At 41.0% G+C, this 24,660-nt stretch overlaps 1 protein-coding gene across 1 annotated transcript in view; it reads left to right on the top strand.

Annotated features, from left to right (window-relative positions):
• Positions 1-20,209, top strand: part of Nuf2 (NUF2 component of NDC80 kinetochore complex) — a 28,429-nt gene extending 8,220 nt beyond the window's left edge. The window contains exons 5-14 of the mRNA XM_026381000.2: positions 47-108; positions 3,429-3,526; positions 3,807-3,880; positions 5,592-5,688; positions 6,521-6,583; positions 9,743-9,880; positions 11,596-11,736; positions 12,690-12,865; positions 13,722-13,857; positions 20,004-20,209. Of these exons, the coding sequence (XP_026236785.1) occupies positions 47-108; positions 3,429-3,526; positions 3,807-3,880; positions 5,592-5,688; positions 6,521-6,583; positions 9,743-9,880; positions 11,596-11,736; positions 12,690-12,865; positions 13,722-13,857; positions 20,004-20,138 (1,120 nt within the window). The 3' untranslated portion in view covers positions 20,139-20,209. The remainder of the gene's footprint in view (positions 1-46; positions 109-3,428; positions 3,527-3,806; positions 3,881-5,591; positions 5,689-6,520; positions 6,584-9,742; positions 9,881-11,595; positions 11,737-12,689; positions 12,866-13,721; positions 13,858-20,003) is intronic.
• Positions 20,210-24,660: the final 4,451 nt, after the last annotated feature.

Below are 24,660 nucleotides of genomic sequence, written 5' to 3'. Positions count from 1 at the left end.
TTCAGTATAGCTTACAACTCATTTATTGATATTCTTTCTATAAAAGGGATTCATTTCTGCCCATCTGCCGGGTGAATGACTTTGAGATTGCTGATATTCTGTATCCAAGTAAGTGAAAATTTAAACAGTTTTATTGTCTGGCTTTAACCAACCACTTTACCTTTCCATTGAAAAATGTGGAGGAAAGACTTAGAGTAGGTTTCAAGTGCATCCCATCCTTAGAGATGTGTTTTATTACATCCTTTTATTGAGCTGTTTTTCCTTTGTAGATCAACATAAAAGCTGTGTTTCTGACTAATTTTTTTCTTAACTCCTTACATTTAAAAAATATTCTTTAAATTTGGAGAGGCCAGGCACCGTGGCACATGCCTGTAATCCCAGCGCCTTGGGATCATGAGTTCAAAGCCACCTTCAACAAAAGCGAGGCCTAAGCAATTCAGTGAGACCCTGTCTCTAAATAAAATACAAAATAGGTCTGGGGATGTGGCTCACTGGTCAAGTGCCCCTGAGTTCAATCCCCAGTACTTAAAAAAAAAAAAAATGCAGATGTGATGTCACATAGTAGACTATTCATATTTATTCATATTAACTTTATCAAGTTAACGGTACTTTTCACCATGAAGAAGTTCTCTCATGGTCATGCTGTTATTTTAGATGTAAAATTTCCCAGCTTTGTGTCCCTTGATTCATTTTTGCCCTCTTGGATCTCTGACTTTTGTCTATGGATGTAGTATATGCATGGCAGACCTCATGGATTTTAAATGTAAATTGCATGTGTTTTAATAAATACGTGTACTTGTGAGCCACTGCCACAGTTGTGTATAGCACGGGTCCATGGCCCTTAGGAGTCCCTTGGTGTCCCTTTGCAGTCAGCCTCCCATGGCTGCCTCACTGCTTGCAACCACTGGCGTGTCTTCTGTCACTCTAGCTTTAGCTTTTCCAGAATTTCATACAGATGAAAGAATACGGTCTGCCACTCGTGATGTCTGCTTCTTTTTTATTTTTCCTTTTTTAATTTATTTTTTCTTTTGTACCAGGGAATGAACTCAGGTACTTGACCTCTTACCACATCCCCAGCCCTATTTTGTATTTTATTTAGAGATAGGGTCTCACTGAATTGCTTAGTGCTTCACTTTTGCTGAGGCTGCCTCAGCCCCCAGAGCTGCTGGGTGTATGGTGTCTGCTGCTGCTGCTTTTTTTTTTTTTTTTTTTTTTTTTAATAATACTTTCATTTTATTTATTTATTATTATATGGTGCTGAGGATCAAACCCAGGACCTCCCATGTACTAGGTGATTGTCCTGGTGTCTACTTCTTTAAGCACAGCCCGGTTGAGATTTATCCATGTTACTTGCACTTATTGCTGCTGTGTATCTTTTTATTTTGGAGTATTCTCTTCAGTAGATAGACATTTGAATTGTTTCTAATATGTGTCCACTGTGAAAAAAGTACCCTAACCTTGGAGGGTTCTTTGCTCATGTTTACTTTTGGTTTCATTTATTCTTAGTTTCTGTTTTTTACTTTAGAGCAGGAGCTGAGGTCATTAGTTTCAGGCCTGTTTTTGTTGTTGTTGTTGTTTGTTTGTTTTGTTTTGTTTTTTTCCCTAGTAAGAGGGTTTAATGTGTGAATTTCCCTCTATCTCAACTTCATCTATATTCTATAAACCCCACTGTCTTGTATTTTCATTTCTCATTCAATTCGAAACATTTTCTAATTTTCTTTTTAATTTTTTTTTTTCATTCACCGGCAGGTTTTAAGTGTGTTGTCTACTTTTTAAAACATTCAGGGTTTGTCTAGCTATCTTTCTGTTGCTGATTTGTGATTTAGTTCCTTTGGGATTAGAGATTTGTTCAATTTGACCCCATTTCAGTTTATTCATACCTTTTTTATGGCCCAGAACATGGTCTGTATTTGCTGCCTTTCGGAGCCCTAATAAACTATCACAAACTAGATGGCTTCAGATAACACATTTATTTATTGACATCTTCAGACATGATTGTGGATTTGTCTGTTCTGCCTAGTTTTGAAGGCAACACATCTAGAAATATTCTCTGGACTTGTTCTGAAATATGCTTTATATCCCAGGACATATTGTCTTTGCTTTGCAGTTATTTGAGTCATTGTATCTGAAGTGGGTCTCTTAGAGACTGCCTGTAGCGGGGTTCTTGTTTTGCTTGCTGTTGTCTGTCAATTGGACTGTTTAGTTCACTTACAGTTAATGTTACTATTGGTGTGATTTGATTTAAATTTACCTTGTCCTATTACTGTTTTCCCCATTTCCTGCTTTATTTTGGTTTATTGGGATATATTTATTTTTATTTAGTTTTGGTATTTACTGTAGGGTTTAATATGTATGCACATATCTTTAGCCTATTTCTGTTTGTCTTAATATATATTATACCTTACAAAGAGTTTATTTCCATTCCCCATTATTGTCCTTTGTGTGATCATGCTATAAAGTTTATTCTACAGATATGTGAATGCTTTGACATATTGTTATGAGATGGCTTCAGTTGATCATCTTTTAAAAGCATTGTTTAAATGAGGAAAATTTTCTTTTATATTAACCCACGTTCTTTTAAGTATGTCCAGTCCCTCTCTGGTATGATCTTTCCCTGCAACTGGAGGATTTCATTTAATATTTCTAATACTGCTAATAAACACCCTTTAATTTGCCTTTCTTTTTGAAAGAAATTTCCCTTTCACGTAGAACTCTGAGTTGACCACATGGCCACCCTATCTTCTGCTTGTGTTGCTGTTGATGAGAAGTCACTGCTGTTCTGTCTATCCATGTGATTTGCTCAGTTTTTTTTTCCCCCCCTCTGGCTGCTTTTAAGACTTTATCTTTATCATTTTTTATTTATTTGGTACTAGGAATTGAACTCAGGGGTATTCTACCACTGAGCTACATCCCCAGCTGTTTTTACTTTTATTTTGAGGCAGGATCTCACTGAGTTGCCCAGGTGGCCTTGAACTTGGATTCTCCTACCTGGGATTCCTGAGTTGCTGGGATTACAGGTGTGGTTGGCCTGTTTTTCTGACCCTCCAAGACCCATGAGTTCTGATTGCGTTGTGCTGTCTGGGCTGCAGTCTGGGAGCTTGAATTACAGGCCAGTGCCCTGATAGTGCTCGCTTGCAGGGCCTGTGTCCAGTATCTGAAGTTTGTCGCTGCACGGACTGTTTCTTTATAGTTATTTAAGGGATACAAGCCAGTCAGGTTTTTGCTGTTTCCATAATGTCCAAAAGTAATTGGCTCTTTTTTCCTAATTATTAATATATAAGGGTAATTCTGATCTTGAAGTTAGAACAGATTGTCACATGGTTTTATTTTACATACCATGAGCAAAGTAATACAGGGGGAGAGAATGAATATTTCTACGTTATGTTGTTTCAATCATTTACTTAAAATAGTCTTGCTTTATGTTTTAGAAGCAAAACGGACGAGTCGGTTTTTAAGTGGCATCATCAACTTTATTCACTTCAGAGAAGCATGCCGTGAGACTTACATGGAATTTCTTTGGCAATATGTAAGATATAAATATACTTGAGGGTCATACAACAGATGCATAACCTCATTTATGAACCAGCAATCTGTTTAGAAATGTTTGTTGCAAATATCATTTGTGTTAAGTAAAATTCCTAACTCACTTGTGAGGAATGACTGACTAGCTCTACTAAAATTTATTTCTAATGGGAAAATCATGGTGTGAGTAAACATTTTGTAGTTATTGCTAGTAGTGTTATGTGTGAGGAAATCCATGGCTCTTGGAAAGCACTGAGGAGAGATTGCTGATGTTGCTTTGATAGAAATCCTCTGTGGACAAAATGCAACAGCTGAGCATCGCACACCAGGAGGCGCTGCTGAAAATGGAGAGGCTCGAGTAAGTGGGGTTTGCAAGGAAGTGAACAGTTTCAAAATGCACAGTGAGTGTGAATGGTGTTACCATCTTGAAGGCCACCTTAAGTCTTGTCTTCCGCTGTAAGTGCAGAGTATTTAAGTGTGCCTTTTCTGAAAGAGAATGATGTATTTTCTTAAAACTCGTTGCTTCAGTTTTCTTGGGCTCTGTCTCTTGATGATGCATTAGCCTGACTCATTTGATGCCTTTAAATTGCTTCCCTCATTACACCTCCAGCCTTTGTCTCTGCAGATGAGCACTAGCTGTCGGGACCCTTTCTTCACAGCATCTAATGCTGGTAGCATGTTTGCTCTTCCACATTGTTCTGCGTTGGACTCAAGAGTAAAGGGAAAGATATTCAAATGACAGTTCCTCAGTCTCCTGTGTACTGACAGATGCTCCTCAACCTATGATGGGGTGTGTCCCACCAACCACCTTAAATGAAAAACATCCCAATTGAAAGAGCACCTGATGCTCCCTACCCACGTGCCACTGTTACCCTGGTTTGTCAGCCAGTGTGCAGTGGAGCTTGGTGTTCTCATTTGCAGTGGTGCGTATCCTCATGCTGGTGGCAGATGGGGAGCTGCGACATTTTCACCTGTCACTAGCCTGGGAAAATCAAAATGTGAAGTACCATTCCTATTGCACATGAGTTGTTTTCACATCATCATGAAGGTGAAACACCATCATGAGTCAAGGACCATCTGTGGTTTTTTTGTTTGTTTATTGTGTGTGTGTGTGTGTGTGTGTGTGTGTGTGTGTGTGTGTGTGCTGGGGATTGAACTCAGGGGTACTCTATCACTAAGATATCCCCGTCCCTATTTTGTATTTTATTTAGAGACAGGGTCTCACTGAGTTGCTGAGCACCTTGTTGTTGCTGAGGCTGGCTTTGAACTTGCAATCCTCCTGAGCTGTTGGGATTGTAGGCATGTGCCACTGTGCCTGGCTAGTTTTTGTTTTTCAAGTCCTTTCTAATATGCTGAGGTCTCTGAGGTTGCCTGTTTTAGGAGAGAGCTTTTCTGACCTGTTTCTGGTAAAAATTGCCTTTACAATCGGTAATAAACTGAAAAGCCTGGGGATGAGAGGAAGATACTGAGATTTAACATGGTAAAAACACTGCAAACCAGATCAAAAGAAATGTGCAAACTGGGAGAGAATTTTTGCAACATTTGCTGCAAAGCATTGCAGACTAAACTAACAAAACTCAGGTAGTTTTTCTACCTACAAAAAAGTCCTGCAAACTGAAGGGAAAAGATGACTTAATAGAAATCTGGGAGAAGGCTATGCATAGAGTTCACAATAAAATCAAAACAGATGCTGATACATTAGTTATGCAAAAATCATACTAGAACTTTTGTGGGGAAGAGGCTTGAGCCTGTGTGTGTTAGGAATGGTAGAGGCCTGGGGATAGGGGAGGAGCATTAGAGAAGGCATTGTGTGTGCATCTCACAGGAGTGAAGTCGGACAGCACAGCTGTGGGTGCTGCCTGCATAGAGACTCCATGGGAGGATACTGAGGGCTCCTCAGGCTTTCATTTCTCTCAGCAGTGCCAGGCCATCTACTTCAAATGGCTGGAGAGTGTGTGATTCAAAAAACAGAAAAGTAGATTCTGCATCTAAGTTGAGGGTATGGGTTTTATTTTGGCCTTTCAAAGTTAAGAATGTGATGTTATTTTAATCTATTTTACTGTGTTCAGTTCTGTTCCAGTTGAAGAGCAAGAAGAATTCAAGCAACTTACTGATGATATTCAGGAGCTACAGCAATCATTGAATCAGGAATTTCGTCAAAAAACGGTATCTGTTGTGAAACATCTTGAAATTTTTAAAATTACATTTCCATAGGGGTGTGTAAGGGGGATAGGAGCTCACTGCTTTCCATTACTGAAGAACAGTGCTTGCTAGGCCCATTTGTGCCCCTTATAGTGTATCAGTCATCCCTGAACAGGTGGCTTTTTGTTTGTGTTGCAGTGTTGTGTCCAGTCTGGTTGAGCAGGCGTCTTAGGGTTCTCCTAAGCTTGCTCCTACTGAGACTAGAGGCACCCTGGACACTGCAGCAAGCTCAGGGGTGCTCGGGATAGTTTAAATTTCCAGGGAAGCATTGTGGTACCCAGCATCTCTCAGACACTGCTGTAGCTCCTAGCTCAAGGTAGTCCACTTCCGTTTTTAGATCACATTACCATTTGATATCTTTGGGGTTTTGGCATTTACCATGATAAAAAGCAAGTGCCATGTGAAAATCATTATGGAAGGAGGACCTGAGAATTTCTGTCACATCTGCTTACAGGGTACAGGGATTTATGCAACATCCAATAGGTCATATATAAGCCTAATGAGTAAGTAGTGTGATAATCTAAGAATAAACTAAAATACTCTTTCCAGTTAAATGTTTATTTTCTCAAAGGACTGCAGCATTGTCAAACAGAAGTGTGCAGTCACTTTGACTTAATCATTTTGTGGAGGAATCCTTAGATAGTTATTCTGGCCCATGGGCATTACAAGCACAGAGTGTTTGAGGCTGGTCAAACTCCTTTCTCTTCTTTCTCATCTTGATTTTGTGAGAAAGCAGCAAGTGATTCCATTTCAGTCTGTTTTAAATCATAACCCCTTGGTTGGCTTTTTCCCTTAGATAGTGCTGCAGGAGGGAAGTTCCCACAAGAAATCAGATATCTCAGAGAAGACCAAACGATTGGTAAGCACCTTCTGCCACCAGCACTGACTGTGAGGTTCAGTGGGGAAAACACTGGAGCCATGTGCCTGCTTTCCCCACTTCATAGTGTGGCACACATGAGTCCTTCCATCGATGGCTGCACGTGTCTGTGCTATCCTGCAGATCTTCCTGGAACCCTGTCCATGCCTGTCGTCTTGCCCATGTGCTCCCTTTTGTCATTGAAGGGATTCCCAAAGTCAGGACTTGGGGGGTCAAGGGAAGTGAGTAGTCACAGCTGACCCACATTGCCCAACGAATTCTAGAGCTGAACACCAAGAATAAAGTAACAGCACACATCAGTAACAGACATAGTACACATCAGTAACAGACATGCATTATTTCGGTCAGCCTTGTCCTCTGTTGCCTGGTCAAAAGGTAAGAATCTTTCCAAATAAGAAACCTAGAAGGATTGCACAAGTCCTAGGATTGTACCTTCTGTCCTAACACATAAGCATTCCCTTGGTCTACGGCCCAGAGGGGCTCCAGTTCATCCTCTCCCTGTGGCTCTGCACTCAGACACATGGCACTGTTTAGCTGTGTTTTTGTAAGGATATATTTGTGTTCTTTTTATTCAGATATATTTGATATATCTGAATAACATTTATAACATTTCTAAAAAGCCTCTGTGGTAATATGTAGAGTGATAGAATTTCCCAAGCAACATAAACACAATTTATCTCTTAAGTATTTGGGAAGGAAGCTTACTGAATTTGTTTTTATAGCATGATTTCAGACTTGAAGCAGACTTTTGAGAGAATTCCTCAATACTCTTTCACTCCTTTGGGTTCTATTCGCTTTTTTTTTTTTTTTTTTTTTTTAAGATATAGGGTCTTTCTGGGTTATCAGGCTGCCATTAAGCCTGGGGCCCAAGCAACCTGTCTGCTAGTCCTCCTGAGTAGCTGGGACTATCGGTGCATGACAGCACACCTGGTACCCCCCTTCAATTTTATTAATTGATGTATGAATATGTAAAATTGTGCATATTAATGGGGTACTGTGCTTTGATACCTGCATATGTACATTGTGTAGTGTTTAAGTCGTTAGACATACCTATTTCAAATGTTGGACAGAGTCCTTCTTGCGTTTTGGAATTCACAGTACACAGTTGTTACCTGTGATTACCTATTGTGCAATAGCACGCCAGGGTTGTTTTCTCCCGTCTCTAACCTGGTGTGCACCAGCCCACCTCTCTTCACCCCACCCTCTGGAAACCGCCATTCTACTCTTCCTGAGTGAGATCCTGTGACACTTGTCCTCCTGGGCTTCCTTCACCTAATCTCCAGCCGCATCTGTGTGGTCCCAGAGGTCAGGTTTTGTTGTGTTTGTGGCTCAGTAGTGATCCATTGTGCACACACACCCCGTTTTCTCTACCTGCTTATCAGGTGGTGGATGTTGTGCTATGTCTGTCTCTTGGCCCTTGTACAAAGTGCTGCATTGGTCGTAGGAGATCAGAGGTCCCTGCAGCACGTGGACTTCATCTCCTTGAATGTGCACCCAGGAGTCTGGTTGCTGGGTCATGTGGGGGTTCCATTCCTGTTTTTTTGTGGCTCTTCCTGTTTTCCGTAATGCCTAGGCTGGTTCATGTTGTCACCTCTGGGTGGAAGAGGGCCCTTTTCTCCACATCCTCCTGCACTTTTGTTCTTTTGGTGATATTATGAGGAGCTGCTTCAGAAAACACTCGAAGTACGAATTCAAATCAAAGAGAGCTTTATTTGCCTGGTCAGGGACTGTCACCCACCTGTACAAACTGAAATTCTGGGAGAACAGCAATTTCCAGGCCTCTGTCTTGGGAATTTAAGGATAAAACCACAGCTCAAGGGCTTTTTCTCAGCGTCATGCAAGCAAGCCAATCAGAGAAGCTAAAACAGTAGTTACCTGCAAGCCCTAAGCAGGACTGGAATTTTCCAGTTAGCAAGCAAGCAATCAAGTTACAGAAGCTAAAAAGCAGTCAGCTTGCAACTCAGTTAACCGCATCTTGGATCTGAGCAGGTGTTAGACAACTGAATCCTGAGTTCGAGCAGGTGGTTAGTGGGGATGAGAACCTACTTCAAAGTCTAAGACCACCATATCCTGGGTTGAGTATATTTTATGGGGTACAAAGTACAGAAAACAGCTTTCATTTCAGTTTCTCAGAAACAGCTCTTGTAACAGTTTTTTTATAGAAGGCAACAAAATGGAGTCTTAGGCCTGTCTATGACAGTTTTTGCTTTATAATTGTCTTATCTCACTTTTCAAAATCGTATATCCTATAATCTAAATTTTTTACTAATCTATAACTTACACTCTTATCGATTGTTATCTATCAGTTCACACCACAACCGTGATTGCCGTTCTTACTAGAGCCAGGTGATTTTCCTGATGGTTAGTGGTGGGGAGCAGGTTGTTTTCAAATTCCTGTTGGCCATTTGTTTTTTGAGAAATGTCTATGTCTCTTGACCAATTTTAATTAATTGGTGGCTTTTTTGCTCTTGAGTTTGGAGTTTCTTGTCAGGTTTTTGCAGACTCCTGCTCCCATTCTGTGTGACCTCTTCACTCTGTTGTTTCCTTTGCTAGGTAAAAGCTTTTCAGTTTGTTGTAATCCTATTCATGTATTGTTCTTGTTTCCTATGCTTTTGGTGTCTTGTCCAAAAAGTCTTTTGCCGTTGCAGTGTTCTTGAAGTGTTCCCCTCTTTTCTTTTAGTAGTTTCATTATTCACTTTTAAAATTAGGGAAAAGAGAGGGATTTGTTTTGATTCAACAAGCATGGGCTAAGCACCTTCTCTGTTCTGTGGCTCCATTTGGGTACTGGGAGAACAAAGACAGCTTCACAACTACAAGTGGCATGGTGAATTTGGAAACACATTGGGTGCATAATTATAAAATTGCATAGAGGAAATGGGAGTTGGATTTTCAAGGATCAATGAAAGTTGAGCAGGCAGGCAGGATAAGGGTGGTTTGCTGTCCTAGTACCACTCTGATCATGGAAACAGCTCTTTATTCATATGTATGACAATGTTTGAGTGATGAGTCAGGCAAGGAATAGTCGGTTTAATTTTATTCCCTACCCCCTGCCCCAAAGGTGGGCTTTTGTTTTGTTCTTTTCTGTTATTGAAATATAAATCATCACTTTTATCATATATAAAAAAAAACGTTTCTCAACAGAATGAACTAAAATTGTCAGTGGTTTCTTTGAAAGAAGTACAAGAAAGTTTAAAAACTAAAATTGTGGATTCTCCAGAGAAGGTAAAAAATTATAAAGAAAAAATGAAAGATACAGTCCAGAAACTTAAGAATTCCAGGGTGAGTTTCCTCTTTGTTTTATTGTTTTTCTATCTCTTTTCTTTCTAGCAAATTCTTGGATTAGTTTTCTGGATTATATATGCTTTTCTCTTATTTGTTTTTGTTGTTTTACCTCATTGCTAATTTGTAGCTCTTCTCTAAAGACAGGGTGTGGGGAAAAGAAATAAAAATTTAAGACCAAGACATTTGTTCAATGACACTAAAGTTTTGAGGCTTTGCTTTGGGTAATTAAAGCAGAAATGCTCTGTCCTCATGAGTTTGAGTTACTTTATGACAAAGAGAAAGGTATTATGCAATTTTAGTTAACAACTGTATAATTATAAATTATAATACATACTTTCAGAGAATAAGAATATAAGGTGTGCTTATGAGTACAGGATATACATGAAAACATTTTCGTAACTTCTGATCAATTTTGCTGTGAATATAAAACTGCTCTAAAAATAAAAATGCTCAAAAATATAAATATAAATTGTTCTAAAAATAGGATAACCTATTTTTAAAAAAGGAAAAAGTGTAGGGTGCTTTGACATTAAAATGGGGGAGCCCAGTTTAAAATGTAGGAGCCAGGTGGGAGAGAGGGAAGTGGGCATATGCACTCCCAGGTGAAGTCGTGCAGTGTGTCCTAGGGAATGATCCAGGAAAGAAGCTTCAGCAGAGGGAGGACCTCTGTGAGTTCTGTGAAGCATTAGGGGCAAGATGTGCACAGGCCATGGGTTACTCGGGAGACAGGTGGAGGTGGTAGGACAAAATTGGAAGTTGGAAGACAATTTAGCATTCTCCTTGAAGCAAAGTTTTTAAACTATTTCTATTAAAATCATTGCTAGTTTATCTGTGACTTTGTTACCTGATAGTTAAAAATTGCCACATAAGCATAGACAAAAGTCACCACAACGGCAATGAGAGCCCAGAAATAATTTGTGTATTTGTGAGGAATGGACGATATATTCAAAAGCAATTCTAGGTCAATTAACTCTTTATACAAAGATGAGCCTACACTTTACATTATTTTCAAAACTACTTATGTGGATTATAAATTAAAGTTTAAAATTTCAATAGTTTTAGAAATTTTAAAAGAATATTTATTGTAGTCTTATACTGTGATAGGTGGTTTTTAAAATTAAGATTGGAAACCCAAAAGCTATAGAGAAAACTAGACCCACTAGAACATATTTGCAGTGCATCTGACAGGTCAAGGATTGTGTCTATCATATGCAGAGTGTGTGAACAGCTGGGAAAGAGCGTGCAGTAGCATGACCCAGTCCTAACTGAGGGGAGCCCTGCTGGCTAGGCAGTTTGCAGGAGTGCCTAGAGGGGAGAATAGAGAAGTCTTTGCAGTTACAGTAAGCATGTGTTCATTTCATGATTTTAGAATTGGAATTGTTCTTTTTAAAAGAGGTGGCTATAGCAGTAGTTGTACCAGGGAGTAGGAAGATTGTAGATGGGTGATGTGATTGCCAGGGAGATCAGAAGCACCTGAGAGTTAGGGAGAAACACATTTCCTGGCCCTTTGCACAGCCCTGGGGTGGAACCACAGCATTGAACTGGCTCCTTTGCCAGTTAAGAGATGTAATCGCTAAACTGGACACATGTTGGTGATGATGCTCTGATGCTGACTTATGCACAGAAGTCATTAAGAGCAAATAAATTCATATTACTGTAGTTTTATAAAGAAAACTATCAAACTCTGGGCTCATTTTTCTTTCCTTTCATAGCAAGAAGTGATGGAGAAGTATGAAATCTATAGAGACTCAGTAGACTGCCTGCCTTCATGCCAGCTAGAGGTGCAGTTGTATCAGAAGAAAATACAGGAACTTGCAGACAATAAGGACAAGCTGACCAGTGCTTTGAAGGAGGTTTGTATTGTGCAGGAGGGTTGTCTGTTATGGAGCTGCTTACTGTAGTTCTTTGAGTCAGTTTCACTCTTAACTGTTTTCCTGAAGATAGGTGGGATTCTTCCACAGTGTGATAGGAAAAAGACACTTTTCTTTTTAAATATAGCAAGACCTGTCTTAACCTCCAGATGAAATGAGTGATTGGCACAGCACATCGCCATATATGTTTTGGGAAACAGTAATGGATATTTCAACTTGTAACCCTTGGAAATATTCTTACCTGATCAGTAAGCATAAAGTCCCAGTCTAGTGCCCAGAAGTGCACTGAGGATTTGTAGAGAGCTTTGAAGTTTATGATATAGATAGTTTCTATCCTGAGACCTGAGAACTCTGGTGTTATTTAAGTTTCTCAGGCTGGAAGCTTAGAAAACAGTTCTTTCTCACTTCTTACCATCTTACATTCAGACCACCCCTAGGGTCATTATCATTGGCATTTGATAAGACATTTTCTTTTTTAAGAGAGTAGGAGTTAGGTGAGATTTCCACTTCATAGTTCCTTTTATCTACCATGCAGGTTAACAAGACAGATCTATTGCTTCTACTTGCTCCTAGGATCTGCCCTTTCCTTTTTTGCTACCAGCTAAGTCTAGACTGTCCCCAGATAGCCTCAGCTTCTTGACTGGGTCCAGATCCTCCCCAGCCAGCCTTAGCCTCTTGACTGATACTGCACCTGCACCTCCCCAAGTCTTGGCTGGCAGAGTGACCATGTAAGGGCACCTCTGCTTGTTATGCTCATTCAAAGGTCCCTGTTGTCCCCCTTGCATGGTCTGCTGCTTTTTGCTATGCTTTCAGGGCTTCAAGGTCCGTATCCCTTTCAAAACTATTTTATTATAGCTTATTTCAAAAGTACCCTTTCATTTTGTTTATAATCCTAACTAGCTTAACTGATTTTAAATGCTTCTCATAAAATTTAGAGTCGGAACTTAGAGGACCAAATTGAGAATGATGAATCTGAACTAAAGAAATTGAAGACTGAAGAAAATTCACTCAGAAGACTGCTGATTGTGAAGAAGGAAAAACTGGCCACGGCACAGTTCAAAATAAATAAGAAACATGAGGACATCAAACAATACAAACGAGCAGTAATTGAGTAGGATCGCACCTTCAAGTCTTTGTGTACTAGGAAGTGATGAAGAAAGCTGTGTGTGTGTGTGTGTGTGTGTGTGTGTGTGTGTGTGTGTGTGTTTCCCCCCAGAAAAAGGGCATTCCACCTTTTGGTGACTCTAGCAGAGGTGTCATGAAACTTGTAGTGCTCCATCCTGATTTTGAAAGGTTCTAGCTGTTCCTTTTTGTTCCTCTTTAGTGAGCATGGTGCTGCGTATTTCATGGTCTTTAACAGACAGTGGTTTAGAATTGCCTCAGAAGAATTAGCTGGCCTGTCTACAGTATATCTGGTCTGTAGAGTTAATAGCATCCATTTTGAGAAATCTTTTTATTCAAATATAGATTAATAATTTGCTGAATATTTTTGAGGACAGTACATTGGGGTGTTTTGCTGGTGATCTTCTCCCCATCGATTCTAAGACTATGTTTTTAGAACATGTGCTGCAGATCTGTTATCTGTCATCCCCTTAGTCCCTACAATGGGTGTCGGAGATCAGCTGAGTGTTTCCTTTGCAATTCCTCGTGCTGGAGCAAGGGGCAGCACCAGAGAATGTTGTACTTGTCGCCAAACTGCCTTGCAGAAAAGTTGTGCTGATTCCCATCGTAAGCATAGCTGTGGGTGTGCAGCTGAAAATCCCCTCCTTAAAGGAAAGCCCTTAAGTGCCCTGATGCGACTGTAGCACCACACTTTGGGGGATCTGTCTGTTTGCTTTTATGTCCTGAGAAGAGTTTTAGGTCCGTGAAACCATTAGTGACACATGGAGACTTTGGAATCAGAGTCAGCATTGTTTTGCCTTTTTAAATACTAAGTAATTATATCAGCTATGTCTGTTTTCTTTTAGGGATTGCAATAAAGTCCAAGAAAAAAGAAGTGCTGTCTGTGAGCAATTAACCACAATTAATCAAGAAATCCAAGAGATTAAATCTGGAATTCAGCAAATAAAAGATGCCACCGAAAGGGAGAAACTGAAGTCCCATGTGAGTAGCTATCTGTTTGTGAGTGTCAACTAAGAGGTCCCATGTGCTGAGGATGGGGTCACGGCAGCCTTGCTGGAGGTGTCTGTCAGCTCTCCAGCTGGAATCCTGGCTGCCCTTGGCTTTTGTCTCCATTTCTGCAGCTCTTGTGTCACTCTTGCACAGAGTGCACAGGTATCTCCTCTCTGTCTTTCTTCTTGCTTGACTTGGGCTCCTGATAGCACGTAGTAGAACATCATTTTTTTTTTTTTTTTTGTAGTAAAAGTGGTTTCTGTGTTAAAGTTTTGATTTTATTAGGTAAATGAACTTGAATAGTGATTTCATTAAGTAATCACTAATTTTTAAGTAAAAAAATTTCGGTATTCCCCCCCCCCCCCCAATAAAAGATCTCAAAAGTTTTTCTTGGTGTCATTGTTAAATGTAATTCAGTTAACTGAAGTTTGGAAAAAAGAGCTTAGATTGGTCCCTTTGTGTTAGGAAAATTTTAATATCTATATATAATTATCTAAAATTATTATGTTTACTTCCTGCTCATTTTGAGTATATTTATTTTATAGCTTCTTAAGTAACCTTAGTTTTAATGAGAATAGGAATCTTCTACATTTTTATCTTTGAAAATGCCAGTACATTGCCATGCCTGTTTCTAGCCCTTTAACTGTCCATGTCTATTCCTAAAATATTCATTAAGCCTCCATTCTCTCCTCAACTTGTGTGTGTGCTGCTGAGGATTGAACTGGAGGCCTTCAGTGTGCTAGGCATGCGCTCTACCACTGAGCCACATCCCACCCTTTCTATTTCACTTTGAGACAGGGTCTTTCTGCATTGCCCAGAAACTTAGGGTCCTCCTATCTCAGCCTCCCAAGTCTCTAGGATTATAGACACACCATCCTGTCCACCTTTCCTTAACTTTTGAAGTTTGACTTTTATCTTGAAAATTGTTTTTAACTAGAACAGTTGTCCAAATTGCTCTATAAGAAATCACTAAAAAGGCCATTTTTCATGCAAAATTCTTTGATATCTATTTTTCTCACTCCTCTTCATCTTCCACACATCAGCACTGTAGGTTGCAGTTTCTGAAACACCCTGACACCTGGTAACTATTCATATACCTACTTTTATTCCACCATACACACCCAGTTTTCAAAGATTGCTAATTCTAAGGAGCCAGGATGGACCCTGCCCATACATGCAAGGTACTTTTATCCCCCAAAAGATACATTGTTAGGATACATTGTTAGTACTTGTGTATCTGTGAATGAATGCCTATGGATAATGTCTGTAGGCTGTTTTTAAGGTAAGAAGATAGGAAGAGAGTAGAATAGCAGTGGTTCTCCTTGGTCTGCCCAGTATACTGTCCTTCCTTTTCCATTTGGAAAAAAGTCTGGATAGATTTTTAGCAGATATCTAATCCTTTTTTTTTTCCTTTTCAATTTTACTTTATTTTTTGGAACCAGGGATTGAACCCAGGGGTACTTAACAAGTGACCCAGCCTCCCAAGTCACTGAAGTTACAGGCATGCACCACTGTGCCTGGCTAATCCTACTTTTTAACTAAATTAACAAATGTTTGTTATCACATGGTCCACGTATGGTTAATGAACTAGTTAGTAATGCATTACCAAGTAGTTACTAACTCAAATTTAAGATATCTTTGTTTCAATCATAGAAAATGTGCATATCTGTCTTATATTACTCTTAGTTCTCTGTGTGTGTGTTTCCCAGTGACGTTTTAACTTCTTGACAGTAGCAATCATGCGTGGTCCAAACTTGGCATCATGTAAACTATGCTGGAATGGTGGCTTATGTGTAGTATGCTTTCCACAGATCCTGTAAAATCATAAGGTTTTCTAGCACAGTGTTAAAACTGTCTCTGTGTCGTTATTCAGTAAAGAGTTTTTGAATGAACAAGTCCCTGAATGAATGTGCTGAATTAGGACCTCCAGTAGCAGGGCAAGAGTTTGTACTTTGTCTTGGCTTTTGAGAATCACTATAGGTTCTGCTTATTGTCCTAGTAGAACAAGACAGCTTTTATTGTTGAAATGTTCTCATTTTGAATTTTAAATTTTTATTTTTACATTCTAGTGAACTGAGGTCTTGTCTCTAGAATCAATCTGTGCCCTCTTGCTGAGTATCTCTTAAGGCATTTGAGGCTGTCAAGGTTCTTTCAGTCTTCTCTCAATGGGTTACTGAGCCCCAGTTTTCCAGCCTCCTTTATATAGCTTCATTTTCAGATTCATGACTAACCAGTTTGCTTGTCTCCTGTTCCCTGCTTGTCATTAATCCTTTTACAATGTATAACTTAGTCCTAAATAGTCTTCCAAGATCACGGCTTGACAGTACAGAGCGGTGCCTTTGAGGATGGGGCCTAACAGCAGGGTAAATTTGTAGCAGTAGCACCTTATCTTTAACTTGCAGAGCTTGGGGTCACTTTCACGGTGGTTCTGCCAAGGTGAGATATTCTTTACCTGTTTCAGTAAGCCTTTTCTCTGCTATGACCGAAAGTCCTGGCAAGAAAACTTTAAAGAGGAAAAGTTTATTTGGTGGTTCACAGTTTCAGAGGTCTCAGTCAATAGACAGCCAGTTCTGTCCCACGTGGCTCCTGAGGCTGAACATCAGGGCAGAAGAGTATGGTATAAGGAAGCAGCTGGAGACTGAGCGATCAGGAAGCAGAGAGGGAGCTCTGCTCAAAAGGACACAATGTAAACCCCGAAGCACACACCTAGGGACCTTCCTTGAGTCGCACCCTACCTGCCTACAGTTACCACTCAACTAGTCCCTATCAGATGATTAAGTCACTGATTAGGTTGAAGCTCATAAGCCACTAATTTCACCTCTAAACCTTGCATAGTGTCACACATAAGTTTTTGGGGAACACTTACTATCTAAACCATAATACTGTACTTTATTTATTTATTATTTTGGTGCCAGGAATTGAACCCAGGGTCACTCAGCACCGAGCTACTTCCCCAGCCCTTTATTTATTGAGAGGGTCTCACTAAGTGGCTGAGCCTGTCTTTGAACTTGTGATCCTCCTGCCTCGGGCATATGACACCCTGCCCAATAACACCTTAATTTAATGCAAATATTAATTCTTGTCATTATTTAGTGTCTCCTGAAACTTTGATTAACATGCTGCCTTTTCCATATTAAAAAGTTGAGTGGCTCTGGGCTCTGCTGCATAGTTACAGATCAAAACTTCAGGTACATTTTTTGGGCTTGCTGATTTCTCTAACTTGCCATTTCTCAGCCCGCACTGTGACACATGTATCTGCTCATAGTAGCTGGGGAAGGACTGTAAATACCTGGGTGACGTAAGGGTGGTTTTATGAAGGCTCTCTAGCTTACTACCTGATCCTCTGAGGAAAAGAGAAGGGACGTGTTAAGACTTTCAGATTGCTTTTCCTGCATTTCTTTTGTATTCAAGTTTTTACCATAACCCTTTATTTATCAAGTATTTTTTTCTCATAGATAATTCATTCTATTTCCAGTTTTAATTGCTATCTTTATTTGGGTAGCTTTCAAAAATCTGCTTCCTGTTCTGCCCACTCATGGAAGAAATAGCATTTATGAGCTTTTGTTCATTCTCTTGTTGCCTGTCCTCTTCTTTGCTTCCTCCTTTCCCCACCATGTGTCTCTCATTCATTCATTTTGTATTTCTCTGTGGCAGCATTATTTTCCATAACAAAGACAGAAGATGATAGACAATCCTAGTTTTAAGGCAATCAGCAAATAAATTGGTCTTTCAGCTCCACTGTTCCTAACAGTCCCTTTCTGTCCGTAGTGTGTTGTTTTGTAAGACTCGTGGATGGCAGCAGAACTTGCTAAATTTCTTCTGTGACTCTAATTCTACATCAAATCTATCCTGGAAAGCAAGAATTGTCAACTGTGTCTTGCTGAAATAGCACCACACTATTTCACTTCCTTGTTGAAAGTGGAGCTGGGCTGCTCTCTTGCAGCTATTGGATCCATTCACAGTGAATGGACTGCCCAGAGCCTCCATCAGCATGTCAGCAGATGGCCTGGTCATCTTCCAGATGTCTGTGGTCACCTTTGACTCAAGGATGGGCCTCTGAATAAGGGAGGCCCAGCCCCATCCCAGCACATTCAGGTCTTAGGGCTTGGGCAGTCCTTCGTTGTTTGAGGCTTGATAACTTTCCTGGACTCCTTTCAGGTGCCTTTGATTTCTCTTAATACACTTTTGGTCTCTTCCAGATAATATGGTTCTGTGCTGTGTAATAGGGCATCTGCTAGCCACATGTGGCTCTTCATAACTACAGTGAAGTGAAATTGAAGATTACTTTTTCCTTTACACTAGCTGTATTACAAGTGCTCAGTCTTTGGGCTGGTTTTATTTTCCTTTAGGGCCACAACCATCACTGCAACTTCCACTTACTGTTGTGCTATACAGAGTGCCCTGTAATATCCTTGGATGGTGCCAGGAATGTGCTTATGGAGTGAATAGCTGCACAGGAAATGAACACCGTGGGTGTTGTATGACCTTCACCTTCTCTGATCTGAAAACCCAGATAGACCAACACTGTCTACTGGGATTCTCTGCATTAGTGGGTTGTGAGAGCTGTGCTATAGCCACAAAGCACGTGTGGCCATTGAGCCTTGGCACGTGTCTGCTGCAGCCCAGAGGCTGAGCTTTAAGTTGAGTTTTAATTATGTTAAATTTAAATACCTGCCTGTGGCCAGAATATTAAATAGCACAGAACTAGACTATAGGTTCCCTTTTTTTCCTTTGTCTATTTTTTTTTGTGCTAGCAATGGAACCCAAGGCCTCATGCATGCTAGGAGAGTACTGTAAATTCTTAACTCCACCCTCAACTCTAGAATTTGATCTTAAAAATATTGAACTTCAGTGAGATTCTCACAGTAAAACTTATATGTGAATTCTTGTACTATTGTAAACTTCCACTTGGATGTAAATATAAATAAAAACCCTAATACACAGTGTGGGGGCTGTGATCTGTCACCATGAAACTCCTTGTGAAATGGCTCAGGACATCCAGTGTTTGCTTCTTTGGATGCTCCTGGAGTGCCCTCCCTGTCTTCCTCTCTCACTGTGACCCTATCTGTGTGGTATCTTGAGCATGTTTGTTCTCAGAAGAATGTCCTATGGTTGTACTGAAATGATGGGCTCCTGTGTTTGCAAATGTCTTTCTTTAGCCACACTTGATTTTGATAATTTCTCTCAACTAGTATCTTTCTACCCGATATATGCAACTCTCTTTTTAGTATGAGTCATCATACATCTAGTAGAACTAGGGACTTAAATTGATCTGATTTTTTTAAAAAGGCCTATATAGAATTATAATCTGTGCAATGTGTGTGAACTTTGAAAATATCTACACCAGAATTTAAGTAAAGGTAAGTAGTAGCTATTATTACAGGTTTAGGAGAAAGTTAATAGGAGAGACGCTTAAAGTTGAGAACATTGTACCAGTTCTCTGCTTTGACCATAAATTTTGCCCTATTGGCAAAGGGCCACTGTTTTGTTTAATTAGTGAATTCATCTTGAGGTTTGTTTTTTCTAAGGAAAATTAATAATAAACGGATCAGTATTACCTTTGATAAATATGAAATAAAGGAAAATGTATGCAATTGAATTTCTTTATTCAGTCTATAAAAATTGCTCATTCTTGTAAAATCTGTAGCACATCCACAAGTGTTATATGAAAGCTGCTATTGCTCACAGTAGGACTTCCTGGCCCTCATTCAGAGGGTTTGGAGATGTGGGCACAGAGTCAGTGGTGTATTTCAGGTGGTAGGTATGACTTCCCAGCCCTCATTCAGAGGGTTTGGAGATGTAGGCTTGGAGTCTTTGGCATGGTTCAGGTGGTAGTTAGGGCTGGATGCAGAGGTGGTACCCATGTGAATCCAGGTGTTCTCCATGTTCAACAGTAAAACTTTTTTTTATAATTTCAAATGATTGTTCTTAATGTTTTGAAGTTTTGGCTTATGTTACATCTCTGTTTCTTCTAAGTAGCAGGACTTTTTGATGTGTGCATTGGGCTTAGAGTGGATTTTTCATGACAGCAGGCATTGTGCTCCTGTGCAGAATAATTTAAAGTATTAATAAACATGAATGGAAGTCTGATGAGGTTGTTGCCTGGAATAATTCCTACTCTATTTATTTTCCACTAGGAAATATCCCTCAACTTGAGGACTACCTTGGACAAGTACCATAAAGGCATTGAGAAGGCAGCAGAGGAGTGCTATGCAAGAATAGAAGAGAGGGCCACGGAGCTAAAGGGGAGAATGTTCCGAATGTCCACCTGACTGCGCAGCTGCCCCTTGTAGATGGCTTGCCATCTTTTAATTTCTTCGAAGGGTGTAGTTAAGTTGAAACTAGTGGGAGTATCAGAAATAACAAATAAAGTTCCTTCAAGCAGCTTTTATATGTTCTCAAAGTGATCATTCTCAAGACACGCATTTAATGTAGGCTTTCATTAACTTTATAATTGAAATAACTTGTGCAGCTACTTGCGTATCTGCCCAGTCCCTTGCTGTGTGCACTGGCTGGAGTTACCTTTGAAGTACATGTTTTTTCTGCTATTTCCATGGTGGCTGTTAAGTCAAGCCATGCTTGAGCCCTGGCTGTGCCCTGAGCATTGTGGGCAGGCTCTTGCATGGTTCTCCTCAAGCAGGACTAGGATATATTGTCACTCCCTTATACATCAGTAATGATGAAGGTCCCCAAAGATTCAGTAGCTGAGCCAAGGTTGGAACTGTTGCTCCTTAGGAGACTGAGGTCTGGAGTGTTTCCCTGACCCCACACTTGGAGAGTGGTTAATTGAAGGGGAAGTTGGAGTGTGATTGTCGCTCTTCCTGGATCCATCATGAGGAAATGGGGGCCTGTTATGTGTTAGGCTTAGGTACTTTCTAAGGTTTCAAGTGTTTTGCTCTTTGTTAGAGACGGTGAATACACCCCGTAGAGACCAGGCCTTCCATGGAGGGAAGCCCTGGAGTGGGAGAAGCAGCAGAGGAGTGAATCCAGGCGGAGGAACTGGGTGCTGAGCTGAGGTCCACCTGCCTTCTCGTTTATCTTTCAGTAGCCAGGAGTTGGGATCTGCAAGAAGTCTGCCTGTAAGTCCAGGAGACATTGCAGTTGTAGCCATAGGCTTCTCATCTCTTCCTGTCTCTATTATTATTGTCACTTCTTTGTTCACATGAATTTCTGGATCGTTGTGCTGTGCTTGTAAACCCACCTTTCATGGTACTGCAGCTTCTGCCACAAAGCACTCCCTTTCCAGGACTCCAGGATGCTTCTCAGTCTTCGTCCTCCTTACCTCCGCCATGCAGGACCACCCCCATCAGGGAGCTCTTCTCTCAGTTCTTAGTTCTATCTTCCTTTCACTTTCTCCCTGAAATCTCACCCTTGACTCTGTGTTCTAGGCTTCTACCCTTCACCTGTATGGCAACCTCTGCTCCTTGAAACTGTCCATTAGTACCCCTGGCTTCCATTATGCATTACCATTATACATCCACACACATTTTATTAACATTTATTGTGCTTCTCTTGAACTCTTGAATTTCAGACTTGCATATCTGATGACAAATCAGTGTTTGTATCCCTTTGGCATTCTGGTGAAGCCTAAGGGCCTCTTTCAAAAAAGAGTTTTCATGCGTGAAATAAAATACCAGGACTACAAAGGAAGCCAGTTAAATGCAGATGTAGTTGTCACATACTGTAATTAGCTTCCCTAACTGCACTTCTGCCCATGAAAGGAGCCCCTGTGTTTACCATGCTCTGCCCTGGCTGCCTCATGTCTCTCCAGTTAGGACCTCATCTGATGCACCTGGCTCCTTGCCTCCTTCACCCGTGTTTCAGTCTGCATCACCCCTTCTTGGCCACCTTTCCACTTCGCTTCTACCTAGGCATTGGGGTGTAGTTGACTAATGTGAAATTAGGTCATTGGGGATCTGTGCAGTCTTGGCTTTTCAGGCTTTGTTTGGGTGATCATGGTGAACTCATAGAAGAACCATGGGATATTTATAATTTCCAGAGGAAACAAATACCTGGTAACTGTCAGATAGCCTTGCAGACCCCAGCTCAAGCAGGCTCAGTCAGTGAGGCCACCTGCTTTCCTGCCTGCACGAAGCTGGGACTTTGGCTGTTGCTGTGATGAAAAGCAAGGATCATCTGAGCATCATGGAACAGAAATGAAGGTGGCGATGCTTAACCTGATGTACAGACTGCAGTTAGCACTGCTTATTGAAGAGTAAACGTATTTCAACTTGTGTGTTTTTCTTGTGCATCTTCAGGACATAAATGCCTGTTAGGGTTTTTGGCTGATGACTTCATGAACAGAGCTAGTGAAGTGTTTTCTTGGACTCTTTGTGCATGCAGTCAGGGACCTCAGCCACTCTTTTTCACTCCTGCTTGTGGAGCTATGCCCTCCAGCCATGGGAGGTGGCTCCCTCAGCACTATAGGCCCTCCAGTCACCTGCTAGGAAGCACTCACCTCCTCCCAAGTGCAGACTTAACCTCTTCCCTATCTTCAGTTGTCCTCACTACAGCGTGTCTCATGGGTTTGCTGGGTTATATACCTTCTCCACGTTGTGTGGGAGTGGTGACTCCCTGTCTCCGTCTTCTGGTCTGCATAGAGCCCTGCACCTGATGGTCACGTCAACATCAGCTTGAGGAGTCTCTGTTTTTCCTCAATGCTGCGTGGAGGACTAGGCTCATCTGGGTTCCACACCCACTGCTCCTGCGTGCCAGGCAGTGCTCTACCACCCAGCTGAGCCCCACCCGAAAATCCAGGTAATGTTCTGGTAGCTTGAAAATCCAGCATAATGTTCTGGTAGCTTGATATCTTCACTCATCTATTTCTGCCCCCAAACAGGTAAAATAAAACCTCACTCAAGAGCTCTCAGTATAATCCACCAAAATCCATATTGGGCAGTTTTGACTGAAGAATAAATTATAAAGTTTAGATTTTGAGGGGAATGGTGATTTGGGCCAAGTGACTTTTTGAAGCTTCTGGGTATGGGGCCACAGCTGCTCTGCAGACTGTGGCATCGTGGATGCTGCACTGACCTGGAGGAGAAGCTGGGAATTCAGACTTGAGCTCTTTTGGGTCCAGCCACTTATAGAGCAAATATTTAATTCAAGTGACATTCCAAGAAGCTCATCCAGTTCATGACAAAGCAGGGGAAATTGATATATGCATCTTGCAGGCTGAAGTTAATACATCTGGTTTTCATTCAATAGAAGGTTTGCTATTTTTAGTAAAACCAGAAAAGTTTTATATGAAACTCCATTTCAAATTCAGGCCTGTCACCTATTTCAATTAAGTGGGCCCTAATCCTGTGATTGAAACCTGTTCCCCATTCCTACCCAAATTGCCACCAGGGGGCATAACACAACTTGCATAAGCCATGCTGACAGGCCATGATTTTAAGGTCTGAAAATAAAGGCTGCAAATTTTAAAGTGATAGTGGCATTTCCGAGAAGTGTCAGAACTTGGAGCTGAAATCTGTTCCAAATAGTATGAAAATTTGAAGTTCTGCTAAGAGGATGGCCTTTCAAGTTTCCAATCCTGACCCTGTTAGCTTTTGAATTTTATCTGCATTATTCTATTAGTAATTGATTCAGAATTTTAGCCCAGAATCCATGTAATTCTTAGAATTTAATTTTCCTGAGAGAATTTGAGAAGCCGTACAGTGAGCCAGTCACTTAGGTGAATCTGGAGCACCATCTGGCATTGATGGCTTAGAGTGATGCTCTGATAAAACTGTCAAACAAGTCTCTGTCCCCAACAGGCTTCTCAAGGCCATTTTTAACTGGCCCCACAGAGCTCTCTCTAACACGCATACCTGGCCATTTCTATGCAGCTCAACAGATCTGAAGGTTAAGATCCATGATACTTCAGGGCATTGTTTAGATGGGGACAATGTAACACGGCACAGTCATCTCCAACTAGAGTGTGTAAACTCCACTTGGATTTCTCGTTAAGTATGCTGCATCCGTAGAGATTGGCTTGGGCAGCGGGGGGTTCTCTTGGTTCTGTACTTGAAGCAGGCATACTAAGTGATTTTAGTAACAATCCTTGGGGATTGCATTAAAAAGAGCTGTGTGGCTAAGAGCATAAGCTACTAATTCCTCACATTCCTTCCCATACAACAGGAATAATGAATGTTGCACATCAGGATTGAGGGAATTTTGAGCACGGTATCTGCCATGCAGCTAACACTCAAATGGCAGCTGGTTCTGTTGAGGATGAAGCTCATTAGATTGCTCTGGGGGCCAATCTGATATACTTTATATGATACTTCTGTAGCACCTCTGCTACAAGCCTTCCACTGGTGATGGATGGAAGCATGTTTGCTGAACTCCAGAATCTTGTCTGAGTGACCCAGTAGGCACAAGATCTGGAAAAACATTACAGCAGAAAACATGGGCTTCGTATTTTCAGAGCAAGGAGCAAAGATGATGGTTTCCCACCCCCAATCCCCTCTGGGGGCAAACACAGGCACACAAAACAGTGCAGGCTCCCTTGGCTCCACAGGTGTGGCTGCTGGCTCCTCATCCCTGGGTGAGCACAGGTGTTAAGTGGTGCTTGGCCTTGGAGAACAGAACTTGAGGCCCCAGAGTTTGACTCTGGGTCCTGGGTGTGTTGGTAGGGACCAGGGAAAGTGATGTTGCAGCTCAGGGTCACATGACTAGGGTAGGTATTTTCACAGATCTTCAACAGCTGTGCTTCTCAACTGGTGTGCTCACAAGTTGCCAGACATCTTGATTAAAAGAACTTTAGTAAGCCCGAGTAGTGCCACAGCACACACGGAGCAGCAAAGGTCA

This window comes from Urocitellus parryii, chromosome 9, assembly GCF_045843805.1.
Source record: "Urocitellus parryii isolate mUroPar1 chromosome 9, mUroPar1.hap1, whole genome shotgun sequence".
In the NCBI taxonomy this organism is placed as follows: domain Eukaryota; kingdom Metazoa; phylum Chordata; class Mammalia; order Rodentia; family Sciuridae; genus Urocitellus; species Urocitellus parryii.
The sequence above is the reverse complement of the archived record's forward strand: the minus strand, read 5'-3'. Positions and strand labels throughout refer to the sequence as shown.